The 24,666-nt window shown below is 49.3% G+C and overlaps 1 protein-coding gene across 6 annotated transcripts in view; it reads right to left on the reverse strand.

Moving 5' to 3' along the window:
- BRD4 (bromodomain containing 4) overlaps nucleotides 1–24,666 on the reverse strand; it is an 84,513-nt gene that overhangs the window by 39,456 nt on the left and 20,391 nt on the right. For 4 of the 6 annotated variants that reach the window (XM_075525939.1, XM_075525938.1, XM_075525934.1 and 1 more), the window contains exons 2-6: nucleotides 22,976–23,069; nucleotides 9,570–9,686; nucleotides 6,685–7,003; nucleotides 3,918–4,055; nucleotides 1,537–1,672 (exon numbers count right to left, since the gene is read on the reverse strand). In XM_075525939.1, coding sequence (XP_075382054.1) covers nucleotides 1,537–1,672; nucleotides 3,918–4,055; nucleotides 6,685–7,003; nucleotides 9,570–9,589 — 613 coding nt within the window. In that variant the 5' untranslated portion in view covers nucleotides 9,590–9,686; nucleotides 22,976–23,069. Of the gene's footprint in view, nucleotides 1–1,536; nucleotides 1,673–3,917; nucleotides 4,056–6,684; nucleotides 7,004–9,569; nucleotides 9,687–21,266; nucleotides 21,442–22,975; nucleotides 23,070–24,666 lie in introns of all 6 variants that reach the window. The other 2 variants (XM_075525936.1, XM_075525937.1) reach the window with 1 other exon arrangement.

Consider the following 24,666-nt stretch of genomic DNA (forward strand, 5'->3'; position numbering starts at 1 on the left):
AAAAATCCCTTGTAGTGAAAGAATTCGATTATTACGGAGAAAGCGGATTTGAAACCGGGGGAGCTTTCAATGTAACAAAATTATTTAAAGAGGAGACAGGGCTGCAGAGTTCAGACCAGAAACGTAGCAGGAAAATACCAAACTTGGCAGCTCGTTAGCACGCTCCTCCTCTAAGCTGCCGGCAGAGAATTTTTTTTTTTTTTTACTCTATATTAGATGTTCTTCTACGAGACAGACTGTAAATAAATGAATCGGTGGTTGAACCGCGCTTTTATATCACGTAGCAGAGAGAGGAGTGGATTAAGTGAGCAAAACGGTACTTTTTGATCCTGTAAATTATTAATCCAGGAGCCAAGCTTCAAAAAAAACCAAGCCTACATCATTCATGTGAAGTCTTAAGGTATCAACAGACATAAATACATCGTTTTACCAATTTATAACCTCAAACAGGATTCAAAATGCTGCGGTTCAAATTTATGCAGAGCCTAAAGCGTGCAGGTTAATATTTCAGCCCTGAAAAAGAGCAAGACACGGTAAATGAATCAGTCTGGCCGCAAAAAAAAAAAAGGGGTTTCTGGGATTCTGGCTGAGCACGGGTCAGGTCTGCCCAAAGTGAATTGACCTTCGGGGAGCGGCGTTCCACCTCGCCTGGGGCAAGGCGTCCCTTCGAAGGACGGTAAGCTCGTCAAGCATCATTATCTATCCCCAATCATCGCTCAAATTAATAAATGAGGTGTGGAAATTATAACTTGAGGAAGTTCTCCAGAGGGCAGCGGCGGGTTGCGACGCTCCGCACTGTTTTCAGACGCTCTCCGCGCCAGGATTCCCCCGTCGGTCTGTAGCCGTCACGTTGCCATCGGTCCCTCCGGCGTCCCCCGTTCTTTTCTAACACAATGCAGCTTTTTTACGGCACCGAGTCTATCCGGGAGGACGTGAAAAGCGGCTGTGAAACTCAAAGAGATCTGATCCAACAGAGTTCGTGCTGCTTTTTAACAGCTCTGCTTTACCCTCGAGGTATTGCGAGGGACAGTTCCTCATCTCAGCTCCCCGACAGCAGAAATTAAACCACTTCTATTATCGCTCTCAGCTTTTTACCTTTGTGGAAAAGCAGGGAACGACGACGTTTCACCAGCACTGTAAATACACGTGCCTCAGCAGCGCTGTATTTACCGCAAAGTCTGTCCCCAACACTCCTCCTCCCCCAAAAACGATGCTCAGAAGCCACGGACGAGGGACTTTTAAGACCTCACCTAGCCCTGCCTTTCACCGGAGAGAGTCTCACGCAGATAGGCAAGAGCATGAGGCAGCCACCCTCCTTCCCACCCAATTTTAGACGCTCTCCGCAATAAAGCGAGGCACCGAGAACACCGACGACCACGACAATCCCATGGACGGATGGCTGGGTTTAATTAACACCCCAATTAAACACCCCAATTTATGCCAGATGAAACCAGGTCCCTGCGTTGGAGCTTGCGGGCAAAGACACCGCCTGAAGTTGAGCGTGGCTTAACCACATTGGACGACTAAGCATCGTACCTGCTTCCTTCCTCGCACGTCCTCTTCCTTTCGTCTGGGCTATGACGATTTCCGTTTCCTCTTGGGTCATTTCGGAGATTTTCTGCAGGAAAAGCTTTTCTAGAGCTTCCGCCATTAAGACTATGTCATCCCCTGGCTGGAGGAAAAACAGATACCATAAATTAGGCAAGGCATCTATTTCCAGAGAGAGGACTTTGTATTTTCACCCTCCTTAGCGCTGCTATTTCCGTTCCGGCACAGCGGAAAGGCGTACGGGATACTGTCCCAAGGGCCGAATGCACGGGCAAATCCTCACCCTAAAGCCCTTATATTTTATAGGTACAACCAGATGATGGGGAGGGACGTCACCAAGCCGATGCACCGGAGAATAAACCGACGCAAGGTGTTACCTGCGTGTGGCAAAGGCTATTTTCCGAATGAAGGGAGGAAGGAAAACAGAGGGGAAAAGAAAGAGCTGGATTAATGCCAGCCGGTCGTTTCCACCACGCGAGATCCTCCCGCCTTGGTGGGTCTCCCGGAAGAGGTCTCTCCATAGAGCATCAGGGTAGGGGGTAAGAAAAGCTCGGGACCGGCTTGCAAGGCAACCTCCTCCCCCAAAAAGGAGGTTTTTAAGGAGGAGGTCGACTGTTCTGCGCCTTTAGTTGTTGCTAAATCGGCGTGGAAGGAGAGGACGGCACTAAGCGGCCCTTACAGAAGCCTGTATTTGCAAAGGTGAAGGAAAACAGAAAGGAGGAGACCTAGAGAGGATGAGATCTTCTGCCCAGGGGCACCCCGCAGTAGTGTGGGAGAGAAGAGACAAGAGATACGAAGGTTTGAAGTTGTTTTGGGGATAGTAATAAAATTTGGCAGAGAGGGAAGGGCAGGCAGCGACAGAACAAGAGTCCGGATTGATGTGAAGACGATAAACCAACGGCCAGCGCTGTCACGACACGGTGACACCAAGAGAAGGCAGCTTCAGCTCTGCCATCGGCACAAGGACGGTTAAAACCACGCTTGCCCATCGGTCGGCGCGCACAAACCCGCCCGGCTGATGGTTTGCGGGCTCCGCGCGGTCCACAGAGACGTTTCTTTAGCTTAGATCATTTTCTACCTTCCAGCCTGGAGGAGATCGGTGAAGATCAGGGAAGGACAGGGGAGATCAAGGAGAAAGCGGGCAGGGGGAAGACACCGCGGTGGGAGAACGTGGCAGAAGATTTTAAGGTGTATATGAATAATGTGAAGCCTTTAAGAGCCTACCCTCGTTCCAGTTGCATCGTGCTGGCTCAAACCAGAAGGGCAACGGTCAAGGAGATGGTTTTGAAGGACCAAAAAATGACTATTGATTTGGAACAAACTGGAAGGGTCTCGTGCAACGTTTCTGAGAGGAGGAGGGAAGAAAAAGGTCAAAGCACACGAAGGGCGAAGCAACGGGGACGGAGAGAAAAGACCCGTGAGAAACGAAGAGCAGAAACCAAACGGGAACCGAAACAGTCAGGCAAGCGGTGGAAAGGGTGGAGGCGGTCGGGGAAGGAAAAGGCTGGAGGGAAGGCGAAGGCTCTGACCACGTCTTGCTGACTTCGAGGACGGCAGCAAACCCTTCGTTTGCGGTCCTTTTGCTACTTAAGAAGATAACGAGCGAGCGTCTTGCGCTCAGCACGGCCTGGTACCACCTCTGAGAACCTTCTCCAGCTCTCCACGTTCCACCACCCCTCCCAGGTTTTGGCTGACACAGGCCACTGCCCCCCCCCCTCGCCCCATTTGGGAACGCCCTGGGACGCTCCTCATCCCTCTGGATATTTTTTCCTGCGCCCCAGGCGGTTGCACAACTCTTTATAAAATGGTTTTCAGGATGTTTCTCACTGTCTGGAGGGGAATGTTCTACAGGGAGGTCAGGGTCAGGCATGACAAACTCAACACGCTGCTCTGTATATCCCTTTTTTTTTTTTCCCCTACCAGATTTCAGAGTTTCCAACCAGCCTTAAGTCGGCTTCTTAACAAAGCCGGAGAAAATACGAAGCACAGACCTACTTCTCAAGTGTCTGTTTGATAACGGTCGTGGCTCTGCTCAAGTCAGACCTGAAGAAAAATCTTAAAAATTTCCTTTTAAGAAAAAAAAAAAAGAAAAAGGGAAAGAAACGATGTCTAGACGGAAGATATCTGCTAATCGTTCTTCCCGGAGGGAGGGCTGCTAAGCCGGCCCTGTCTGCGTCCTGCTTCTCGGCAGAAGACAGACGTGCCCCAGCTCCCACCGGCTTAATCCTGTTTGTTCTCCTAAAGAAGCCGATCTCGGCGGTGGTTCCTTTTAAGGACTTCGAACAAGCAAGGCCTGCGTTTCCACGCCGGTCCAACGAGGACGTGGAAGATTTCCCTTGGAAAAACGCAGATTCGGGAACTTTTCGTACCTTATTGTAGATGTAGCAGTTTGTAAACATCGTGTTAAAATCCTGGATACATTCTTGAGCGTTCCAGTAGTAGTTATTCTCCAAGCGTTTCTTTATTGTTCCCATATCCATCGGAGTTTTAATTATCTTATAATAATCCTGCAAAGGGCGAAAGGGAGATGTCAGTGTGGGAACGAAAACATCAGCCAAGCACGTGTTTGCACGGAGTTTAAGGACCGGGATTCCTCCATCCCGTCCCCGGACCCACCGGGGTGAGATCCTCCCAGCCCAGCAGACGCTTAGCTGCCAGGCTTAGTCCCCATCAGCCTCTCAGCTGGGATTTTGAATTAAAGAGAAGGACAAAACCTTTGGTAGAGGAGTAATTTACCCCCAGAGGCACAAAAATTATCCCGATTCTGGGTTTTCGGTTGGTAACGGTGCCGAGTAATTCCTAAAAATCTTACGGGAATTGAATGACCCTTCGCAGGAGGTCACACGTCGAACGCAGCGACGGGAGAAGCGGGGAAATCGGATTTACTACAGCCCCTTAAACGCATCCGGATTAATACAAAAGAAGGTGTTTCTATTTTTAGGCATAATGTTAATACAAAAAAAAAAAAAAAAAAAAAAAAGGGCTGGAAATGCTGTGGCTGCAGAACCGACGCTCTCCGCAGGCAACAGGGAGCTCGTGCCGACCACGAAGAAATTAAAGAGCCGAATGCCCGGGTAACAGATTATATATTTAGAGCTATTATATCTTAAAGGTAAAACAGACAAGGGAAGTGGGTGTTATGCAGAAACATCTCTCTCAAGGGAGGAAGGGAACAAACCTCTTCTGGTGGGAGCGGGAAGGGTCCAGACCAGACGTGCAGCAGAGGAGATGTTGTGATTTACTATCATGAACGATCTCAAAATTACACTTCCATTTTTGCTAGTTCCTTGGATTTTATTCTAACTCCTCCTGGTGAGGGTGCCCGGGTTGAGGCAGGGAGCGGGCAATGGGAAGGGCTGCACCGTTCCCTGTCCCGTCCGTGACGTGCCGGGCAGGACGCCGGCGTGCAGCGATGCGAGCCTTGTGCGGCAGGAGAAGGCTTGCGTGCCAGTTTAGAATCACGGAATCGTTTAGGTGGGAAAAGACCTTTAAGATCATCGAGTCCAACCGTTAACCTAACGCTGCCACGACCACCACTACACCACGTCCCTAAGCACCACGTCTACGTGTCTTTTAAATACCTCCAGGGATGGCGACTTCCCCGGGCAGCCTGTTCCAATGCTGGAGAACCCTTTCGGTGAAGAAATTTTTCCTAATATCCAGTCTAAACCTCTCCTGGGGCAACTTGAGGCCATTTCCTCTCCTCCTATCGCTTGTCACCTGGGAGAAGAGACCGACCCCACCTCTCCGCACCCTCCTTTAAGGGCGTTGTAGAGAGCGATGAGGTCTCCCCTCAGCCTCCTTCTCTCCAGGCTGAACAGCCCCAGGTCCCTCAGCCGCTCCCCATCAGCCTTGTGCTCCAGACCCTTCCCCAGCTCCGTTGCCCTTCTCTGGACACGCTCCGGCCCCTCAACGTCTCTCTTGGAGCGAGGGGCCCAACACTGAACGCAGCATTCGAGGTGCAGCCTCACCAGTGCCCAGTACAGGGGGCAACCACTGCCCTAGTCCTGCTGGCCACGCTATTTTTGATACAAGCCAGGATGCCGTTGGCTTTCTTGGCCACCTGGGCACGCTGCTGGCTCATATTCAGGCGCCTGTCAACCAACACCCCCAGGTCCTTTTCTTCCGGGCAGCTTTCCAGCCACTCTTCCCCAACCTGTAGCGTTGCACGGGGTTGCTGTGACCCAAATGCAGGACCCGGCACTTGGCCTTGTTGAACCTCACACAATTGGCCCCGGCCCATGGATCCAGCCTGGCCAGGTCCCTCTGCAGAGCCTTCCTCCCCTCAAGAGATCACCACTCCCGCCCAACCTGGTGTCACCTGCAAACTGACTGAGGGTGCACTCGATCCCCTCGATTTACTGCAGATTAACTTAAAATCGGCGTCCCTTCTGAACCGACTCGTGCGTTCCCCACGGCGCCGCAAGGCACGAGAAGCGCAGCGGCCGTTTTGAGTACTCGGATGCTCCGTGAAAGGCTCCGAGTGTTTTCATCTCAAAAAAAAAAAAAAAAAAAGACTCTGCTGATAAAGCAGCGGAGATCAAGCAAGGGTTTAAGCAAGGCGCAGAAAAATATGCTGGGCTTTGGGGAGCAGTAAGGCAGAGCCTGAGTTGACAGCTGATTTGCTTAATAATCTTTGATGCTTAATAATTTCTGGTGCTTAGTAAGTTTTAGTGCTTAATAATTTTTGGTGCCTAATAATTTCTGGTGCCTAATAATTTCTGGTGCTCAATAATTTTTGGTGCCTAATAATTTCTGGTGCTCAATAATTTTTGGCACTTAATAATTTCTGGTGCTTGGCTGGGGGACAGAGGACTGCAGACTCACCCTCCCTGACTCCCGAAATATTATTCCTACTTTCTCCTCCACGTCCTGGCAGAAAGAGGAGGGTGGTAAAAGGCAAAGCAGTAGCTGAGCCAGCGGAGATTCCTCCTCGTGCGTGTATTTTCTAAAAGATCACAGAATCACGCAATCATTTAGGTTGGAAAAGACCCTTAAGATCATCGAGCCCAACCGCTAGATCGTCGAGTCCAAGCGTTAAAGACGGATTCTGTGATTTCAGGAGAAGGCGCCAGACCCGAACGGTCTCGTTCCTTCCACCGAGAACCGTCGCCCGGTCTCTCGACCTCTACTTACAGGCAGGTTCAGCTTGACGGCGTCCACGGGCTGCTGGAAAGGCCACGCAAACTGGTGCTTCCATAGCGTCTTCAGCACCACCTTGAGCAGATACTGCAGCTGGTTGGTCTGTCGCTTGGGTTTGTTGGGGTTGGAGGTCTCCGGCGGAGGGGGATTAACGCCTACGGCACTGCCTTGTTGGGGTTGAGCCTGTGACTGCGTCGTAGACATTTGGGTGGTTTCAAGTCCATCCCCCATGACCGGCAAATTTCTCAGTCTCGTTCCAGGGCCGCTCTCCGCCGACATGCTATTGATCCCATTGCATTCCTCACCGGACACCCTGCAAAACAAGGAGAAGGGAGACGACGTCTCTTCAACCCCAGGTTTTCGGTACGAGGCGCTGCTTAAAAATAAACCGGCGGATCTCCGCCAGACTAGCTCGGGCAACTGGACCTAGCACCCTGCTTGCTTAGTGACAGCGTTGTGTTGTCCCAACAAACGATGTCAGCATTCTGTATCCCGGGGTAAGAAAGGACATTCCGAGGCAATTTGCCGTCTCTTCCACACCAAGCGTCGGCGTTGCCTCTCCGCTCCTTAGCGAGCGTTGAGTTTTATCCCTGTCCTTGCCTCGTCTGCTCAACGAGGACTCCAACGGCCTCCATAAAGAGCCTTCCTTGCCTCCCAAACGAGGCTCTAACGAGCAAAACGCCGCTCGCTCTCGGCAGGGACCAGCTTTAGCTCCAGGGTTGGGTTCGCCAACACCGGGAAGAGAAGTTACGTCGGCGTTGGCCAACTTTTAGCTCCAGTTGAAGGAGCGCGGGGTGACACATTTATCTCCTTTCAGCTCCTCGGCAGCCCCCACCTGAGCGCCACGGGTCAGCTCACCCCAATTTAACGCCAAAGTCTGTCTTTTAGGTGAACGTTGAGCTTCCGCGGGACGCTTCGGCTGAACCATGCAGTGGACAGACCCACATTTAATTCAGGCTACCGGCTTTCGGTAGATAATTTAGACAGATAGTAACTTTAGGTAGTTAATTTAAGTGGATAAACTTTAGGTAGTTAAGTTAGGAAGATAACCTAGGCAGATAGTAACTTTAGGTAGTTAATTTAAGTGGATAAACTTTAGGTAGTTAATTTAGGAAGATAACCTAGGTAGATAATAACTTTAGGTAGTTAATTTAAGTGGATAATCTTTAGGTAGTTAATTTAGGTCGATCATCTAGGTAGATCATTTAGGTAGATGATCTTTAGGTAGGTAACTTTGGTAGATAATTTAGGTAGATAATCTTTAGGTAGACACCCTAGGTAGATAATCTTTAGGCAGACAGTCTTTAGGGAGACAGTCTTTAGGCAGGCAATCTTTAGGTAAATAATCTAGACAGATAATCTTTAGGTAGGTGAACTAGGTAGATGATCTAAGCAGTAGATGATCTAAGCAGATCATCTAGGTAGATCACCTAGGTAGATAATCATTAGGTAGGTAATCTTAAAGTAGATAATTTAAGTAGATAATCTGTAGGCAGATAACGTAGGTAGATAATTTAGATAGATAATCTTTAGATTGATAATTTAAATATCATTCTGAAGATCAGAAACTTGGGGAAAAAGGCGTTTTGGCTCAGCCTACGGACTTCTCCCAGGGCGTATTTCGGAGCTCTCCAAAGACCACATGCAGCCCGTCCGTCGTCTTAAGCTACAGCTGCGTGAAGGGGTCACCACCGAGCCAGGACCACCACCACGCCGTGCATCCCCACCCTCGCTGGGCGTGTGGGACCTTCCTCGCGTAAAGACACCCTCCGTGACGTGCGTCCTTCGTCTAATTTAAGGCTGAGCACGTGTAGCACGCGTTAAGCTTAAGACGTGCAGCTATTAATTAGAGAAGACCCCTATATATCGTGCGAGATGAATTAAGAGCCTCGTTATCACTACACCCGGGGGGAAGTGAGGAAGAAAAAGTTTCCCACCTCCCCACTCGTGGGGTTATCGAGTGCTTTCTCAGCTGGGGCAGAACTGATTTGGTTTAGAACTACCGGCACCGCGTGATCTGGAAAAAAACCCACTCGGTGTCGAGGCATTAACCTCGGCGGAGCAAACTTCTGCACATATGCTTGGCCTTGAGTCAGTATATAAGTATATATAGGTATGTATACGCGCACGACAAGCATCTGGCCACGGGTCTGGGCTTTTATTCTGCTGCTGTAGAGCAGCCCCGTGTCTATGGTCGTGGTCTGGACGTCAGATGTTGTCTCCGCACGTACCGCGGCAAGGGACGAAGAGCCAGAGAGACGAAGCATCCGTGCGATTTTACCTGCCACGTCCCTCAACTGCTTCCGAGTCCCTGTAAAACCTCAGCCAGTCTTAAAGCCCTGCTTAAAGTCTGCGGTCCGTTGCTTTTACTGGCCTAAACCCGACACCGACCCACTAACACACCAGGGCAACATCAGATTTTGGTCTTTAGATGATGGGTTTTAACTTTTCAGGGCTCCAAGTGAGTTGAAGCATCGTTCGAGCGGCAAGAGGGCTGCGGCAGACTCCCTCTGTTCACCCGGGATATTTTACGGGAGGTTTTATAGCTGTGGATACAGGAATATGGCATCGAGAGGGCCGTCAGCTCAGCTGTCCTGTGAAACCTCTCTACTCCCAGCTTTCATTTTGCTCCTGATTTTCTTCCCCGTTGGCAGGGTAGCCTGCTCGCTCTCCGCAGGGGAGATTTAACTCAAACCCGCCACAATTTGGAGGCAATTTGGATTTCCCTCTCTTGCAAAACCCCTTGAATTTTGCTTCGGGGTGGTGCCGATTCCTCTAAGTCACGTATTAAAGGGAAACTCCCAAGTGATAAACTGGTCTTATCAAGCGGCGGCCAAGCAAAAGGAATCCTCTTTACTCACTGCAAGGGGCTACGTTACCTTGTAGGATACATTGCCATATAATTTTGCCCCAGAAAATGATGCAGAGTCAGAAGTTGCTTGGCTTGTCCATCTGTCTTCCGTGGCTTCAGGCACAAATGCCTTTAGATACCGTATCTGATGAAACAAACAAAGCAATTAATCTGAGGCATCAACCCAAGGCATCAGAAACGAAGGCTACCTCCAGAGAATTATCTATTTGTTAACGTACAGCAATAATCCAGCGAAGCAAAGGAGTCTACGGACACCTGCAAACACGAGGCACCTACGGAAAAAACGAGGAACCCGCACCAGTATTTAAGTTCTTCCCAGGCATTTTTCCAGCTTTAGGGCAAGCTCCTTCCTGAAATTCATCATTTCAAGGACTGCGACCGACTGATTTCCCTCTGCTCCCTCTCAGCACAATAGCTCTCCCAGAGCCAGCCGTAGGAGGAAGCCAAGGAGTTGTTTGGTTTTTTTTTTTAAAGAAAAGGCAAAATATTTCATCATGGGTTTCATTTCTTCCCCTTCCACTTAAAGCAAAGGCTCTAACCGCCCCTCCAGGTGGTTAAGTATTATATCAGATTTACCCTTTTATCTTCACTTCTTTACTTTATCCCTTCTCTTTTTCACCGTCTCCTCGCTCCTTTGCAGGGATCCCACCAGTCTCCTCTTGCGTTTTCCAACTCTAGCGCCTTTTTTTTTTAACCGATTAGCTGGAAATACACCAATTCACACCGTTCTTCTCCTCTCTCCCCCAATAAAAGGTTGCTTTGACTCTCTCCCCTGCCCTGGGGGTTACGTTACGGCTCCTCTCTTACGTTATCGCCCCACCTGCGCGCCCAAATATCAGAAAAAAAACCAGAAATTTTCAATTTTTAACAATTGCTGGGCCTGTCTCCATGCGCCAAGGGTTGACCTAAAGGCGAGCGCGGTCTCGTCCCCAGCCTCATCTCTCACCAGAATACGGCTATCGCCGCCGTGCCCGCGCCCGGCACGTTCCCAGGGAGAAAATACAACTATTGATACGGAGAATCTCCTCTGACGCGGAAGACGAACGTCGGGGAGTTCAGAGAAATTGGGTTTGATGGACCGGTCTCTCCTCTGCTGGTAAAAACCAGCGGCAAAATCAGAAAGAAGAGCTGCAGGACGGGGACCGTCAACCCAGATTTTACTGTACAGTGAGGTATAATCTATAAATCTCATCTATACCATAAATTGCGCTAGAGATGCTACGTGAGGGCTTCCTTAATTCGTAAAGAAGCGCTACGTTTGGGTTTTCTTAATCTAATCTCTATCATAGATCAGAAATCTAATCTGTATTAATTAGAAATATAGCTTGTATTACAGACTGTGCTACGATGGGGGTTTCTTAATCTATAGATTAAGATGGTGCTACAGTCAGGGTTTTTTAATCTAATCTATATTCTAGATTAGAAATCTATATTCTAGATTAGAAATCTAATCTGTATTAGGTTAGAAATCTAACCTATATTAGATTAGAACTCTAACCTGTATTACAGACTGTGCTACGATCGGGGTTTCTTAATCTATAGATTAAGATGGTGCTACAGTCAGGGTTTTTTAATCTAATCTATATTCTAGATTAGAAATCTATATTCTAGATTAGAAATCTAATCTGTATTAGGTTAGAAATCTAACCTGTATTAGATTAGAACTCTAACCTGTATTACAGACGGCGCTACGTTCGGGTTTTCTAAATCTATAGATTAAGATGGTGCTACAGTCAGGGTTTTTTAATCTAATCTATATTCTAGATTAGAAATCTAATCTGTATTAGGTTAGAAATCTAACCTGTATTAGATTAGAATTCTAACCTGTATTACAGACGGCGCTACGTTCGGGTTTTCTTAATCTATAGATTAAGATGGTGCTACGCTCAGGTTTTCTTAATCTGATCTATATTCTAGATCAGAAACCTAATCTGCATTATAGACTGTGCTACAGATGGTGCTACATTAGGGGTTTCTTAATGTAATCTACAGATTAGAAAACTATACTCTAGATTACAAATCTAATCCCTATGAGATTAGAAATTTTATCTGTGTTATCGATGGTGCTATAGATGGTGCTACGTTCGGGTTTTCTTAATCTAATCCATAACCTAGATTAGAAATCTATACTATGGGTCAGAAATCTAATCCCTATTAGATCAGAAATCTCATCTGTGTTATCGATCGTGCTATAGATAGTGCTACGTTCAGGTTTTCTTAATCTAATCTATAACCTAGATTAGAAATCTATACTATGGATCAGAAATCTAATCCCTATTAGATCAGAAATCTAATCTGTGTTATCGATGGTGCTATAGATGGTGCTAGGTTCAGGTTTTCTTAATCTAATCTATAACCTAGATTAGAAATCTATACTATGGGTCAGAAATCTAATCCCTATTAGATCAGAAATCTGATCTGTGTCATCGATTGTGCTATAGATAGCGCTACGTTCGGGTTTTCTCCATTTCTCAGGATTAAGACAATCCGAACGAAGCACCACCTTCATCTATGGATTAAGACGATAATTAATAAGAAGAAAATAATGAACCTGTAGATGAAGAACACCCGCGCGCAGCACCACCTCCAGAGGTGCTGAGCAGAAAGCCTTCGTCGACCTTACCGGTAAGAGGCAGACCAACGTACTCCACCTCGTACCTTCCCCTTCGGCCGACGACAACACCTTTATTCCCAGCAACGTGGGAAAATCAGGAAAAACGCTTAGTTGATGACCGCGATTAACGTTTAGGCGCTTCGTTAGGCAAAGGTATAAACGCGATGTGGGAGGACGGAACTCGCTGGGGCGGTATCTAGTGTAGAGAGGCTCAAGTTCACCGGGCCCGCGCTCCCTGAGCTTGGCCGGATCCACGTGATTTTAATGCCGCCTGCCAAAAAAAATCCTGTTGTGGTTTGGTTTTTTTTTTTCCCCCCGGGGAAGAGGCGGGAAGGGAAAGGGCTGTAATGCGGAGCGGGAGCCGGCAGAGGGAACTGCCAGGCCAGGAGGAGGCCAAGACCTGCTGAAGGACCTCTCCTGCTTCTACCCTAAAGCTGAGCTGGGGGAGATGGGGATGGGGGGGAGCAGAGACGATACTGGAAGGAAAAAAATGGAGAAATGAGTCTGGAAAATTCACCGTATTGATGGGATCAAAGGGAAGGCAGCCACGGGTCTGGAGGAGGAGGTCAGCTCGAGAGGACACCAGAGACGGGGAGCGGCCACGCCAGCCAGAGGAATCACAACAGAGTAAATTCGACGGCTTTGCCGGGCGCGAGGCAGTGGTGGGGACGCAGAAAGCAGAGAAACCCCTCGCTCTACGGAGGTTAAAATGAAGCGTGGCCAAAAGTCCAGCCTGCCCACGCAGCGACGTGGGCGAAGCCTGAAGGCAGGGATCCCGAGGATGGAGGAAGGTGACGTGTTCAAGAGTGACAGAGGATGGTGAAGGAGGGATCGTGAACGCGTTCGGTTTGGGATTATTTTCCAGTTGAAAAGCAGGAGAAATTAATAACCGGGAACACACAGCAGGGCTGTCACAGCACCAGGCTCCAAAAAACATCCTAAGGGGGAAAAAAAATATCTCCCAATGACTTGAAGAGGGCAGCATAAGCAAGGAAACCATCCGAAAATGCCGCTTTTTGTTTGGGCAGAGGGATTATTTCAGGCTGGCTTAAAAGGGCAGATGTTTGAGACTGAAATAAGAGGCAGACCCGTGCGCAGCAAAAGCTGCGCGAGCAGAGGCGATGGCAAAGAAACCGCGTCGAGGATTCACTCGATCAGGGACGTAGCCACCTAAGGGGGGGGAAACCTGAAGACGACTCTACCACCCACCTCAGAGGAGCGACCCACAAAGGTGCTCCGAGATCTGAACACGAGAGCGGCCGCGTTCGCAAGAAGCCACCCTAAACGCTCCTCCTCTCTTGCTTCAGCCTAAATAAAAAGATTAAGAAATTTATCTTTAAAAAAACCCCTGAGAAATGAGCGTTATCAAGTAATAAAGTGATTTTGTAGGGTGGTTTTTTTTTTTTTTTTAATGAGTTACTTTGAGGTTATCTGCCCGCCCTGGACAACGCCTGGAAGGTGAGCTGTTGAAGCAGAAAAAGGATTTTAATCTATTTTGAGTTGGTGACGTTAAACTAAGGATGTTAAAACCAACTATTTCTATCGTGCGGCCAGCCGGACGCAAGTTACAGCACCGTTTGCAGCGCTGGATCCATCCGCAGCAACTTTAATCTGAAGAAAACAGAAAGACTTAAATTCTGCTTTTAGAAGACACACGAGGTTTCGGATGCCCAAGCAGCAAAACCAAGCCGGTACGGTCGCGTTGGACCGCAGCACGTGCAAGGAGAAGGTGGCGCAGGTGTGAGCGTGGATTATCGACTGAATTTAACCCTAAACCCTCTTTCTGCTCTGATAACCGGACTGCATCGCCGCTGCTCCGCTCCCCACGCTAGCCAGCTAACCAGGCGTGCACGCGTACTCCAAAATCAGCGTGATTTGGCGGGTAAGAAGCAAAAGCGGCTTATAAAAATTTAGCAGAAAAAGCGTCACGCCTGAAAAGACACTAAAAATTAAGTGATCTGCATTTATTCCTGCTTCGGAGTGAGACGATCGGCTCCCCGGGGGTTATCGGGAAGCGATCAGTAAGTACGAACCAAATACGATCTACATCGTCCTCCGCTTTTGGGCTGAACGTCTCCCTCCTGTAAATGTCTTGTTCTTCACAACCGTCCCCCTGCGGTACTCGCCCTGAAGCACGCAGCCCCGCAGCCTAAAGTCAACTTCGCGACCCTTCGCGGCATGCGAAAGCTGCGTTTTAAAGCAAAAAAATAAAGCCGTGGGTTTCTTCTGGGGGTGCGCAGGATGAGGGAAGGGCTGGAATTTGGTTTGTAAAGGTGAACGCAAGCCCCAAAATCCAAGACAAGGGTGGTATTGCAGGAAAAGTGCAGAGCTATGAAACATTAAAGTGAAATTCATGGTTAAATTCCATCATTACGGATCCCACCCCAGGATATATTATCTAGAAATAGCCTGGAAAAGGCAGCTAGGCTGGAAAATCCAGCAGCTGAAAAGAATAACTAGCAAATTTGTGGTGGCCAGCACTCCCTTTAATTCTGACCCTGCTGAGCCAGGGGACGGGGATCAACGCGTGCAGCGACCGTCCCATGCCTTAAGCGCACAAAAGGGAAGGGAGAGAGGCGACGTTAACAGCTAACGGCGCATCAAACGCTTCCTAACCTCCAAATTCTCAGTTTAGACTTAATTCGTGATGTTTTAGTCCGGTTTAGTTGATGTTTCCGGTGAACGCTGTTGGGAAAACGCAGCGGCTTCCTCCTAACCTGAGACACGGCTGTTCAGCTGATGGTATTAAAACGAAGCCTGGAGCCTTCCTGATGTCCAGCCCCCCACGTGCTGCTCCCTGCGGGAAGAGATTTCCAACAAATCGACCTTGCGACTTAAAGTTTCATCTGAAAATCCCCAAGAAGCGGTTTGCTTCCAGCTCCCGTGCTGTTAAGCGTTACTTTTGTTCGCGTACGTACAGAGCGACGAATACGGGAGAGGACCGAAGAGTAGCGTTTGCTCCTCGAGACCTGCTTGGTGCGGGTTTAAAATGATGTTTAAATCCCAGCTCAAAGAGTTTCTCTCTCCGATTCTCCTTCGTACAGCTCCCACCACCCTCGATTTCAAGGAGCCGCATCGCAAAGCCGCAACCTGGGCCAGAAAACCCACGCGAGGGGAGAATCCCCACCCCAAATTCACGCAGCCAGGGGGGGGTGGGGGGAATGAAATCAATTCTCCCCATACCTAAAACTCAACGGCGGCACAAGGCTGACGCGTCGCCTCCCGCGCGCTACCAGAGAGCTGCTCAAAAATCCCGGGGGATAAACCAGCGAGAGGGTCAGCGCATCCTCCTTTTCCTAGGGAGCGGGCTGGGAAACCTCCCGGAGAGAGAGAAACAAGGCAAAGGGGCTGTCCGTCTGTCCATCCGTCCATCCCAGCCTGACAGCAACAAAGACCTGCGTACACGCTATAAAGAATCCCCATAAAACATTCCCGGAGCTGGACTGGCGCGTGCCTGTTTTCCCCTCGAGTCCCCGTTACGCTTTAAAGAGATGTTAATTATCCCCATCAACGCGTGGAAACGGGGACCGGATTCCTCCAGGATCACGCGGAATTAAGAATTCCCGCTTCCACCCGGGCGCCGATAGTGGTTTAACGACGGGAAAGTTGGAAAGACCCAAACCAGGAAAGGTTTTTGATATCAAGGTATTTACACATGAGCAGCGGGGATTAATTAGTTGGAAAATAAGGGGGTGGTGGTGCATCTGTACCGGAAAACACTCGATTTTTAGTAGGATAAAGGAAAAATAGAGCCCTCGAAGGGCTGCAAAGGAAAAGCCTTGCGGATGGAGGAGAGAAAGCGAGGTAAGAAAAGAAATGAGGGCTCTGCAGGATAAGACAAGATCCATGAAATTTTCTCAAGGAGGAAAAAAATAAAATGAGCTTTTTTTGCTCCCAAGCCACTGATCTATTTAAAAAAACCCAACCAACCGTACTTCCCATAGGGGGAAAAAAAAGGTACAAGGGGGTTTATGATTATTTTTGTAAAAGGTGGTTATGTTTTTATTAAAAGAGAAGATGAAAAGAGATAGTCGAGTTCCCCTCTTGCCATTTTAGGCATGAACAAGCACCAAGGTGGCGGCTGTTCCCCTAATCCAGGTTTCAACCCGTTTTATCTCGGTGTTTTCCAAGTCCAGGCTTGGTTTTGCTGTAGGACACACAAAGCCGGCAGCAGAAACGACCTGCACGTGGGCTCCTGCAAGAACCACACCAGCCAAACTACCTTTTATTAGTTAAGAGACCGAACACCCGTCGTCATTAATATCATTTTGGAATAGATGGGAAAAACCAAAGGAGGAAGGGGCAGAGCCTGACCTCGTTCCACGACGCTCATGTGGAGACCGTGACGGAGACCGAGGATAACTTCCGATCGGCAATTTGCTCCCTCTCCCCCGTCGCTGCGATTATTTTTTGGGGGAAAATAAAGCCGCGGGGTTTTGTAGCGCAGACAGATTCATTTTCTGAAAGCCTGGGGACTTTCACGCGACGTGCAGTGGGATGCGAAGGAAAAAAAAAAATCCACCTTTTGCATCAAAGCTGCTGTTGGAGGGAATTTATGCCGTATTAATTGAATATTACAGGGTTTAGCTGCCGGGATTATACAGCAGCATCTAAGTCTCTCTTAAAAAAAGAGGCATTCAGGAACGTTTCTACGGCGCTGTGGATTTTCAAACGGGCCAGCCCTCTTCTGTAGCCATCCTACACGCCATCGAGTTAAACGAGACCGATTTACCCAAGACATCTAGTCCCCAGATTCCCGGACACCGGGGTGAAGAAGATCCTTTTCTCCTGCCCGGTACCCGCAACGCAAGACCAGGCACTTCCGAAACATCCACGGTGATGTTAAAAGGTGCTGCAGCGGGTTCATCGAATCTGCAGGACAGCGTCTCCATCCAAGCTCCATCGCAGACCAGACTTCGGCCGAGGAGAAGTATTTCACCCTAAATTTGACATCCACATCTAGCGGGACTGGGTTTTTTTAGCGCGATTCATCCAAAAAAGAGACGCCCCAAGTGACGCGAACATCGGTGTATAAAAAGAGAGAGAAATCCCCCCTCGGTATCTCCCTTTACGTATTCAGATATAGAAATAGATGCTGCTGTTTAAATACTCATGAATAAATATGTAAACTTTACTCTTCCCTTAAACTCAGCCTTCTTTTTTTATTCTCTTTCCACTTTGCTCTCCTGGCCCCACAGCTCCAGCTCTCCTTCCCCTCACAATTTCAGAGCTATTTCTTCTTGAAACCATTTAATGAAACAACCCAAGAATTCCAAGCTTGGATACGGAATCTTTAAAAACTAAAATATCTCTACGTATCCCATGAGATCCGAAGGTCGAGCCGTCGGGCGCCTACCACGAACCCTTCCAGGAGTCGGACGGGACGCAGGGCCCCCGCAGACCTTGACGCTATCGCCGTTTAGCAGCGATTTCTGCAAGAAACGGGACGTTTCACCCCGTGAAATCCGAGGTCAAAGGCTCGAGCTCGTCCGTAGCGTGACCGCATTTTCACCCAGCTCTTACAGAAACTCCCTCGGCCCGGTCGAGCGACTGCTCGGCTTCGTATTTTCTTTCTTTATCGCTACGGCACCTGCTGGTGCAGTTTCCAGCACGGAAGTTACTTTGCTGCTGCTGTAAATGAATTTATTGACAGCCAGAGGAAGAGAATTTCCAACCCTTACCCCCACAGCGTGGCTTCCCCCCTCCGAGCTCTTTGCATTTTGATTTCCGCTTTATTTTTTAACCATTGCCTGGAGAAACGGGACTGTGAAATCCTCACTTCGGAGCTTGCGGGAGAGATAGTTGATAGCTCTTGTAAGCCTTCGTGGTTTGATGGCACCTCGGCTCGTGGCTGAAGTCGTGTTCACCGCTCCGTTTTAACGACGCAATCTATGTCAGCGGGGAAGGGCAAAGGGGATTTATTTTTCCGTCTGACCGATTTTGGCAGCCGGGGAGCGCGGGCATTCACGCCACCGGCCAGGCGGCATCGTCTGGATCCGGTCCAAGCCTCGCGCCGTTATCAGCATCCCTAATCCTCGCTCCCGTGCCGACGGGGACGCTGACCTCCGCGGCTACCTCCACCTCTATCCGCGCGGACGTTATCCCGGCGCTTCCTGGCTCCTTTTCCTGCCCCAGGGGCTGCGTTCGGGGAGAGCTTCGGAGTCAGACGTTGAATTCTGCGATCGCTTCGGTCCGCTCTGCGCCCTAAATACAGCAGGTTTCCACGCCAGAAGAGTTTTATTTATTCCTGTGTCCTAAACCACGGGGCTTCCCTCTGCTTTTCAGGACGTCTACGCAGCTAGGACAGCAAGAAAAACATCTGCATTTACATTTATTTCATTGTCCCCCCTATTTTTTGTGGGGAGCGGCTATTTCTAGGCTCGTTTTTCCAGGGCTCAAAGGAAAAAAGATATTAAAGTGGAATCCGAGCAGTTTTAAACCTGAGATAAGAGCCGAAATAGCCACAGACCCACATGTTTTCGCACAACTCCCACCTGCTTAACAAGCCGCAAAACCATCTACGCCGTAAAGATTTTGCCATATTTCAAAGAGCAGAGAGTAATCATCTTTTATTGATTACTATCTTACAATATTATTACAAACCCATTGATTACAAAGTTAGGCTGGACATATTAAGCAGCAGGAGACATCCAGAGGCGGTTTTATGCAGCGTTAGGATTTTATACGTCATTTTACCGCAGACGTTCAAGGACGACGGGTGTATAAGCCGGCACGTAAATTAGTTGAAACTTCAAGGAGCTGGCGGTTGGTTCAGCCTCCCCAGTTTTCAGGCAGTTTTTGAGCCACAGAAAATCCTCGGTGAATATTTTATCGGTTTTCTCCCCGGGCTGAGCACAGTTTATATTTTAGTTTACAACTCAAACAGATCCTGTTTGCACCCACGTGCAGTTTCCAGGATAACTCCGGGCAAGATCCATTTCTGCTGAAAAACGAACGATCCCAGAACCCAGGAAATGTTTGCGAAGGGCGAGATTCGTACCAGAACTACTCGCTATCACACGTTAAGCCAGACTTAACGGATGCAGGGCCACCGCCTTAAGCCTAAACTGTCCCCATCCAGTGGGATCAACAGACGTCCCCAGCACCACCGAGTGACAGGTCCTCTGTCCAAGATCTAGAGGGGAATTCAAGGTCCCACCTCCACTCTGTGACGCCGTCCAAGTCCAGACCTGCCCAACCTCCTGTAAGCTTGACAGCGTGTCTTCACCTGCGAGGTCCACAGTGGAGCAGAAGTCCCCCCTGCAGCCCGTGGAGGTCCATGGTGGAGCAGGTTGTCCACCCCGCAGCCCGTGGTGAGGTCCACAGTGGAGCAGATGTCCACCCTGCAAGCCCATGGAGGTCTACGGTGGAGCAGGTTGTCACCTTGCAAGCCCATGGAGGTCTGTGGTGGAGCAGATGCCCACTCTGCAAGCCCACGGAGGTCCACGGTGGAGCAGATGTCCATTGTGCAAGGCCACAGAGGTCCACGGTGGAGCAGGTTGTCACCCTGCAAGCCCATGGAGGTCCGCAGTGGAGCAGATGCCCACTCTGCAAGCCCATGGAGGTCCGCGGTGGAGCAGGTTGTCACCTCGCAAGCCCACGGAGGTCCGCGGTGGAGCAGATGCCCACCCTGCAAGCCCATGGAGGTCTGCGGTGGAGCAGATGCCCACTCTGCAAGCCCATGGAGGTCTGCGGTGGAGCAGGTTGTCACCTCACAAGCCCATGGAGGTCCGCAGTGGAGCAGACGTCCATCCTGCAAGGCCACGGAGGTCTACAGTGGAGCAGGTTGTCACCCTGCAAGCCCATGGAGGTCCGTGGTGGAGCAGATGCCCACCCTGCAAGCCCATGGAGGTCCGTGGTGGAGCAGGTTGTCACCCTGCAAGCCCATGGAGGTCCATGGTGGAGCAGGTTGTCACCCTGCAAGCCCATGGAGGTCCATGGTGGAGCAGGTTGTCACCTTGCAAGCCCATGGAGGTCCACGGTGGAGCAGATGTCCATCGTGCAAGGCCACGGAGGTCCACGGTGGAGCAGGTTGTCACCCTGCAAGCCTATGGAGGTCCGCAGTGGTGCAGATGCCCACTCTGCAAGCCCATAGAGGTCCACAGTGGAGCAGGTTGTCACCCTGCAAGCCCATGGAGGTCCGTGGTGGAGCAGATGCCCACCCTGCAAGCCCATGGAGGTCCATGGTGGAGCAGGTTATCACCTTGCAAGCCCATGGAGGTCCACAGTGGAGCAGATGTCCATCCTGCAAGGCCACAGAGGTCTATGGTGGAGCAGATGTCCATCCTGCAAGCCCATGGAGGTCCACGGTGGAGTAGATGCCCACCCTGCAGCCTATGGAGGACCCCACTCCAGAGCACATGGATGTGCCCGAAGGAGGCTGTGACTCTGTGGAGAAGAGCCCACGCTGGAGCAGGTCTTCTGGCCCCACAGGGGACTCACGTTGGAGCAGTTTGTTCCTGAAGGGCTGCAGCCCATGGGAAGGAGCCACACTGGAGAAGTTTGTGGAGGACTGTCTCCCGGGGAGGGACCCCACGCTGGAGCAGGGGAAGAGCGTGAGGAGGAAGGAGCGGCAGAGATGACGTGTGATGAACCGACAGCAACCCCCATCCCCCTCCCCCTGCGGGGGAGGAGCTGGAGAAATCGGGAGGGAAGTTGAGCCCAGGAAGAAGGGAAGGGTGAGGGGAAGGGGTGTTAAGATTTGGTTTTATTTCTCATTATCCTTCTCTGACCTTTGATTGGCAATAAATTAATTTAATTTCCCCAAGTTCTGTCTGTTTTGCCCATGATGGTAATTGCTGAGCCATCTCCCTGTCCTTAGCTTGACCCACGAGCCTTTCGTCGTATTTTCTTCTCTCCCCTGTCCAGTTGATGAGGGGAGTGATGGAGCGGCTGGGTGGGCACGCAGCATCCAGCCACGATCAACCTACCACAACCCTACAGCATCCCCATCCAAGTGGGATCAACGGAGACGTCCCCAGCACCACCGAGTGACAGGTCCTCTGTCCAACAGCCCAAGATCTAGAGGTGTGAACTTAAGGTCCCACCACCACCCTCTGACACCGTCCAAGCTTGGCACCGTGTCCTCACTTGCCGGCAAATCCCAAACCGCCACTGGCTCCCGTTACGGCAGACGGACGGTGCCAAAGGATACAGATTCGCACATCGGCGCGTCTCGCCGTAGCTGCCCCGTGAGTAAAGTCCAAACTAGTTGGCTGCCGGTTATCTTCATAGTTAAGGCAAGTCTGAGCCTTCCCCCAAATACCTGTTTCAAGACATCGTTATCCCAAACTCAATTCCATCGCTCCCCAGAGCACCCAGCGCACCAAGATGGATGGAGAAGACGGCAGAACCTGGGTGGAGGTGACTACACAACTCCCACAAGTTGTTAAAGAGAAGTTTATCTATTCTAAGTCAGAGAAATGACTTTTTTTTAACCCATTCTACTATCGGTTTTCAACTACAGTGCCAAACTTCAGCATCCTATAGGTATGACCCAAGCATGAGGCTAATTCCACCCTTGCAATTTGAGAACAATAAAGGTTTGATGCCCACTCACTACTCCAGCCTAATACTTGCAAGAACTGCTCCTTTCCCAGAAAGATGAAGGGTTTTCCCCCCCCCAATTTTGCTTCTTGCTGTCCACTAACAAAAAAAATCCTCCAAGGTCAAGGCATTCCTAGAGCGGCTGGGTAGTTAAAATACGGCCTTTCCCACCCGAGACTTCAGAACACCGACCGCTCATTGTGTCTGGACTATGTCTGTAACCATACACGCCTCGGAGATTATTATTATTGGAGATAAGAAGTTATTGGAGAGAATAAATCTCCAATCTTGCCAAAATATTCAGATGTCACAAAGCCAACCAAGTACTTTTAAAGTTGAAGCCATGAAAAAACAAGAGTTGTGTATTTGGGGCGATTCCCCCATTTATTATCAAACTTTTTAGGGCAAACTGCCAGAAACAAAACACGCTTAGAAGAGCAAATTCTGGGTAAAGACACCAAAAAAACATCACATTTTGTGTCCTATTTTCCTGAGCTGGCTGGAATACAAACCCCCAGGCGAAGGCAGCTCTGCACAGCGCTGTCTGATGAGCGTCTGAGATGGAAGCAGGCTCCCAAAAACACCCAACCGAGCAAAAAGTGGCCAAACGCAGATCGGTGGCAGCTGGGGGAGACCACCGGGACTCACTCAAAGCGTTGGCCGAGGGGTATGGGAGCCGTAGCTATATGTGAACGTGAAGGGGAGCAAAAAAACCTTGTGTCTGATATTCTTAAATACCGGAGAAATAAGCCAAGATAGAGAAAACTCCAAATTATTTCATGTGTGTAAAGCTTCTCCCTGACCTTGTGCTCTTACCTCAGCTCTCCACTGTTTCTGCATCTTATTTTCCCTGCTGGAATCAGCTCCCTTCATAAAGCGGATTTAAATTTGGCATTTAATGAAGTATCAGGACAATCAAGTTTGATTCAGCCTTAACGAAGCTCCCGCTCCGTTCTGAATCCCCACAACGGGATGAAGGTTCCTACAACCCGGTCTCTACTCACTCACACTGGCAAAAATCGGTAAATCTGGCAAATCCAGGGACGTGTTCGCTGCACCTTGTACGAGATTTACTCAACGGCAATGAGTGCAGCTCATCCCCGGCTGTAATTAATTCCTTTAGTCCTGCTTTACATGACCTTCTCTCCCGTGACACCCCCAAAAGAGACATTACTGCCCCAAAATGCTGGAAATAAGCCGCACCCTGTAAATCATGCACTTAGCGGCACAGGAGTAAAATTCAGGATAATTACCTGAAATCAGAGTTGACCCTTCGAGGTGTTCGGTTCTTCCTCACCCGCTGAATCCTCTGACCTTCATTTTCGAAGCTACTATTGAAAGAAAGATCTGTAAGGAAAAGAAAAGCACGTTAATTCAGAATTACGGCGGTCAAAAACCATCGCGGACTTTTATCCTTTGCCTTTTTGTTCTCCAGATTCCTGTTTTTATTTGTAGGTAACAATACGTATGAGTCGGAAAACCAGGAACCCTCAATGATGAAAAACATCGCAACGCAGATGTGGATGGGTGAAGGGATCCAAGACAACGGTCCAGACCATCACCCGAAGTATGCACGCTTTGGAATTTAAATATACTGAGAAAAATGATTTAATTTGAGCTAACCATTTAATGTGAGCTCTCTTTTTGAGAGCTCCAATAAGCACAGGTCCATTCCCTTGGGTTAAGCTTTCCCCAAAGAAGAAAAAAATAACCTGTAGATTACTCAAAAAGGTATTTCCAGCCCAGAAAGTCCTGTAAGCCGGTTCCAAGACCTAGGTTTAACCCAACGCCTGGGACTGCCGCCCAGCTTTAGACATCTCAAAGCCTGGCTTAACAGGTTACAAGAGGTCTCGAACCCATCCGCAGCCCGAACGCAAGAACAGCACCAGCTCACGCTCCGTCTTTCCACAGAAATTACCTAAAAAAGCACCAAATACGAGATTTAAGCTCCTACCGCAGAGGTGATCTCTAGGAAGACGACTGTAACCCCAACCAACGTCTTTTTAACATTGCTTGCGCTCCCGAAATACCCACCACGCCTCCAGAGTCAGCTCGCCGTATATTAGAGCCAAAAAATAAATTAAACTATTTTTAAAAATGTATTTTAATTTCATTTTCAGGGGCAGGACAGGCCAGAAAGGATAGGGGAGGTGCAACGCTTCTTCCCCCAACAAAAGGAATTCAGCACATAGTAACACGTACAAAACCCAAGAGGCCAAAGAAGGACCGGCTTAACAGCCCCGACTAACTTTAGGCTTAGCCCTAGCAAGCAGGCATGGAGAATTTAGCTAAAGCAAAGCGAGACTCACCTGCCCCCGGGGCGAGAAATAGCAGAAGGTTGAAAGTGATGGCTGGAGGTCTCCTGCTCACAGCAGGACTGACTTCAGAAGTTCAAACAGGTTGCTCAGGGCTTTGTCACACCACAGCAAGGTTACTACCAGGTTTTAATTGACATTTTAGTGCTGGTTTTTCAGAGGTTTAGCTGATCTTTTGACTGCCATACTCACTTTTTTTACTCACAGTTTGCTGCTGGTTAGGCTTCCTAACAAAGCCCACCCCCGGAGGGAGGCGGACACCAAAGCAGCACGGAGGATAAAACACGGAGGATAAAACACGGAGGATAAAACACGGAGGATAAAACACGGAGGATAAAACACGGAGGATAAAACACGGAGGATAAAACACGGAGGATAAAACACGGAGGATAAAACACGGACCAAACCCTGCACCCAAGCTAAACAAGCTCATTAAATACTCACAACACCATTTCTTCTCAGAGACGACCTAGCAGCTCCCCGCAGGCAGGTAAATCCACCGAAAGCTTGAAACACCCGGCGGCATTGCGTCTTTCTGCCTACCTACGTTTGCCGATACAACTCGTGGTCCGGTCCGGCCATTTCTAGTTGTTTTTAGCAATTATAAACCTAAAACCACGCTAATTCTG

Source organism: Mycteria americana, chromosome 28 (assembly GCF_035582795.1).
Source record: "Mycteria americana isolate JAX WOST 10 ecotype Jacksonville Zoo and Gardens chromosome 28, USCA_MyAme_1.0, whole genome shotgun sequence".
NCBI lineage: Eukaryota > Metazoa > Chordata > Aves > Ciconiiformes > Ciconiidae > Mycteria > Mycteria americana.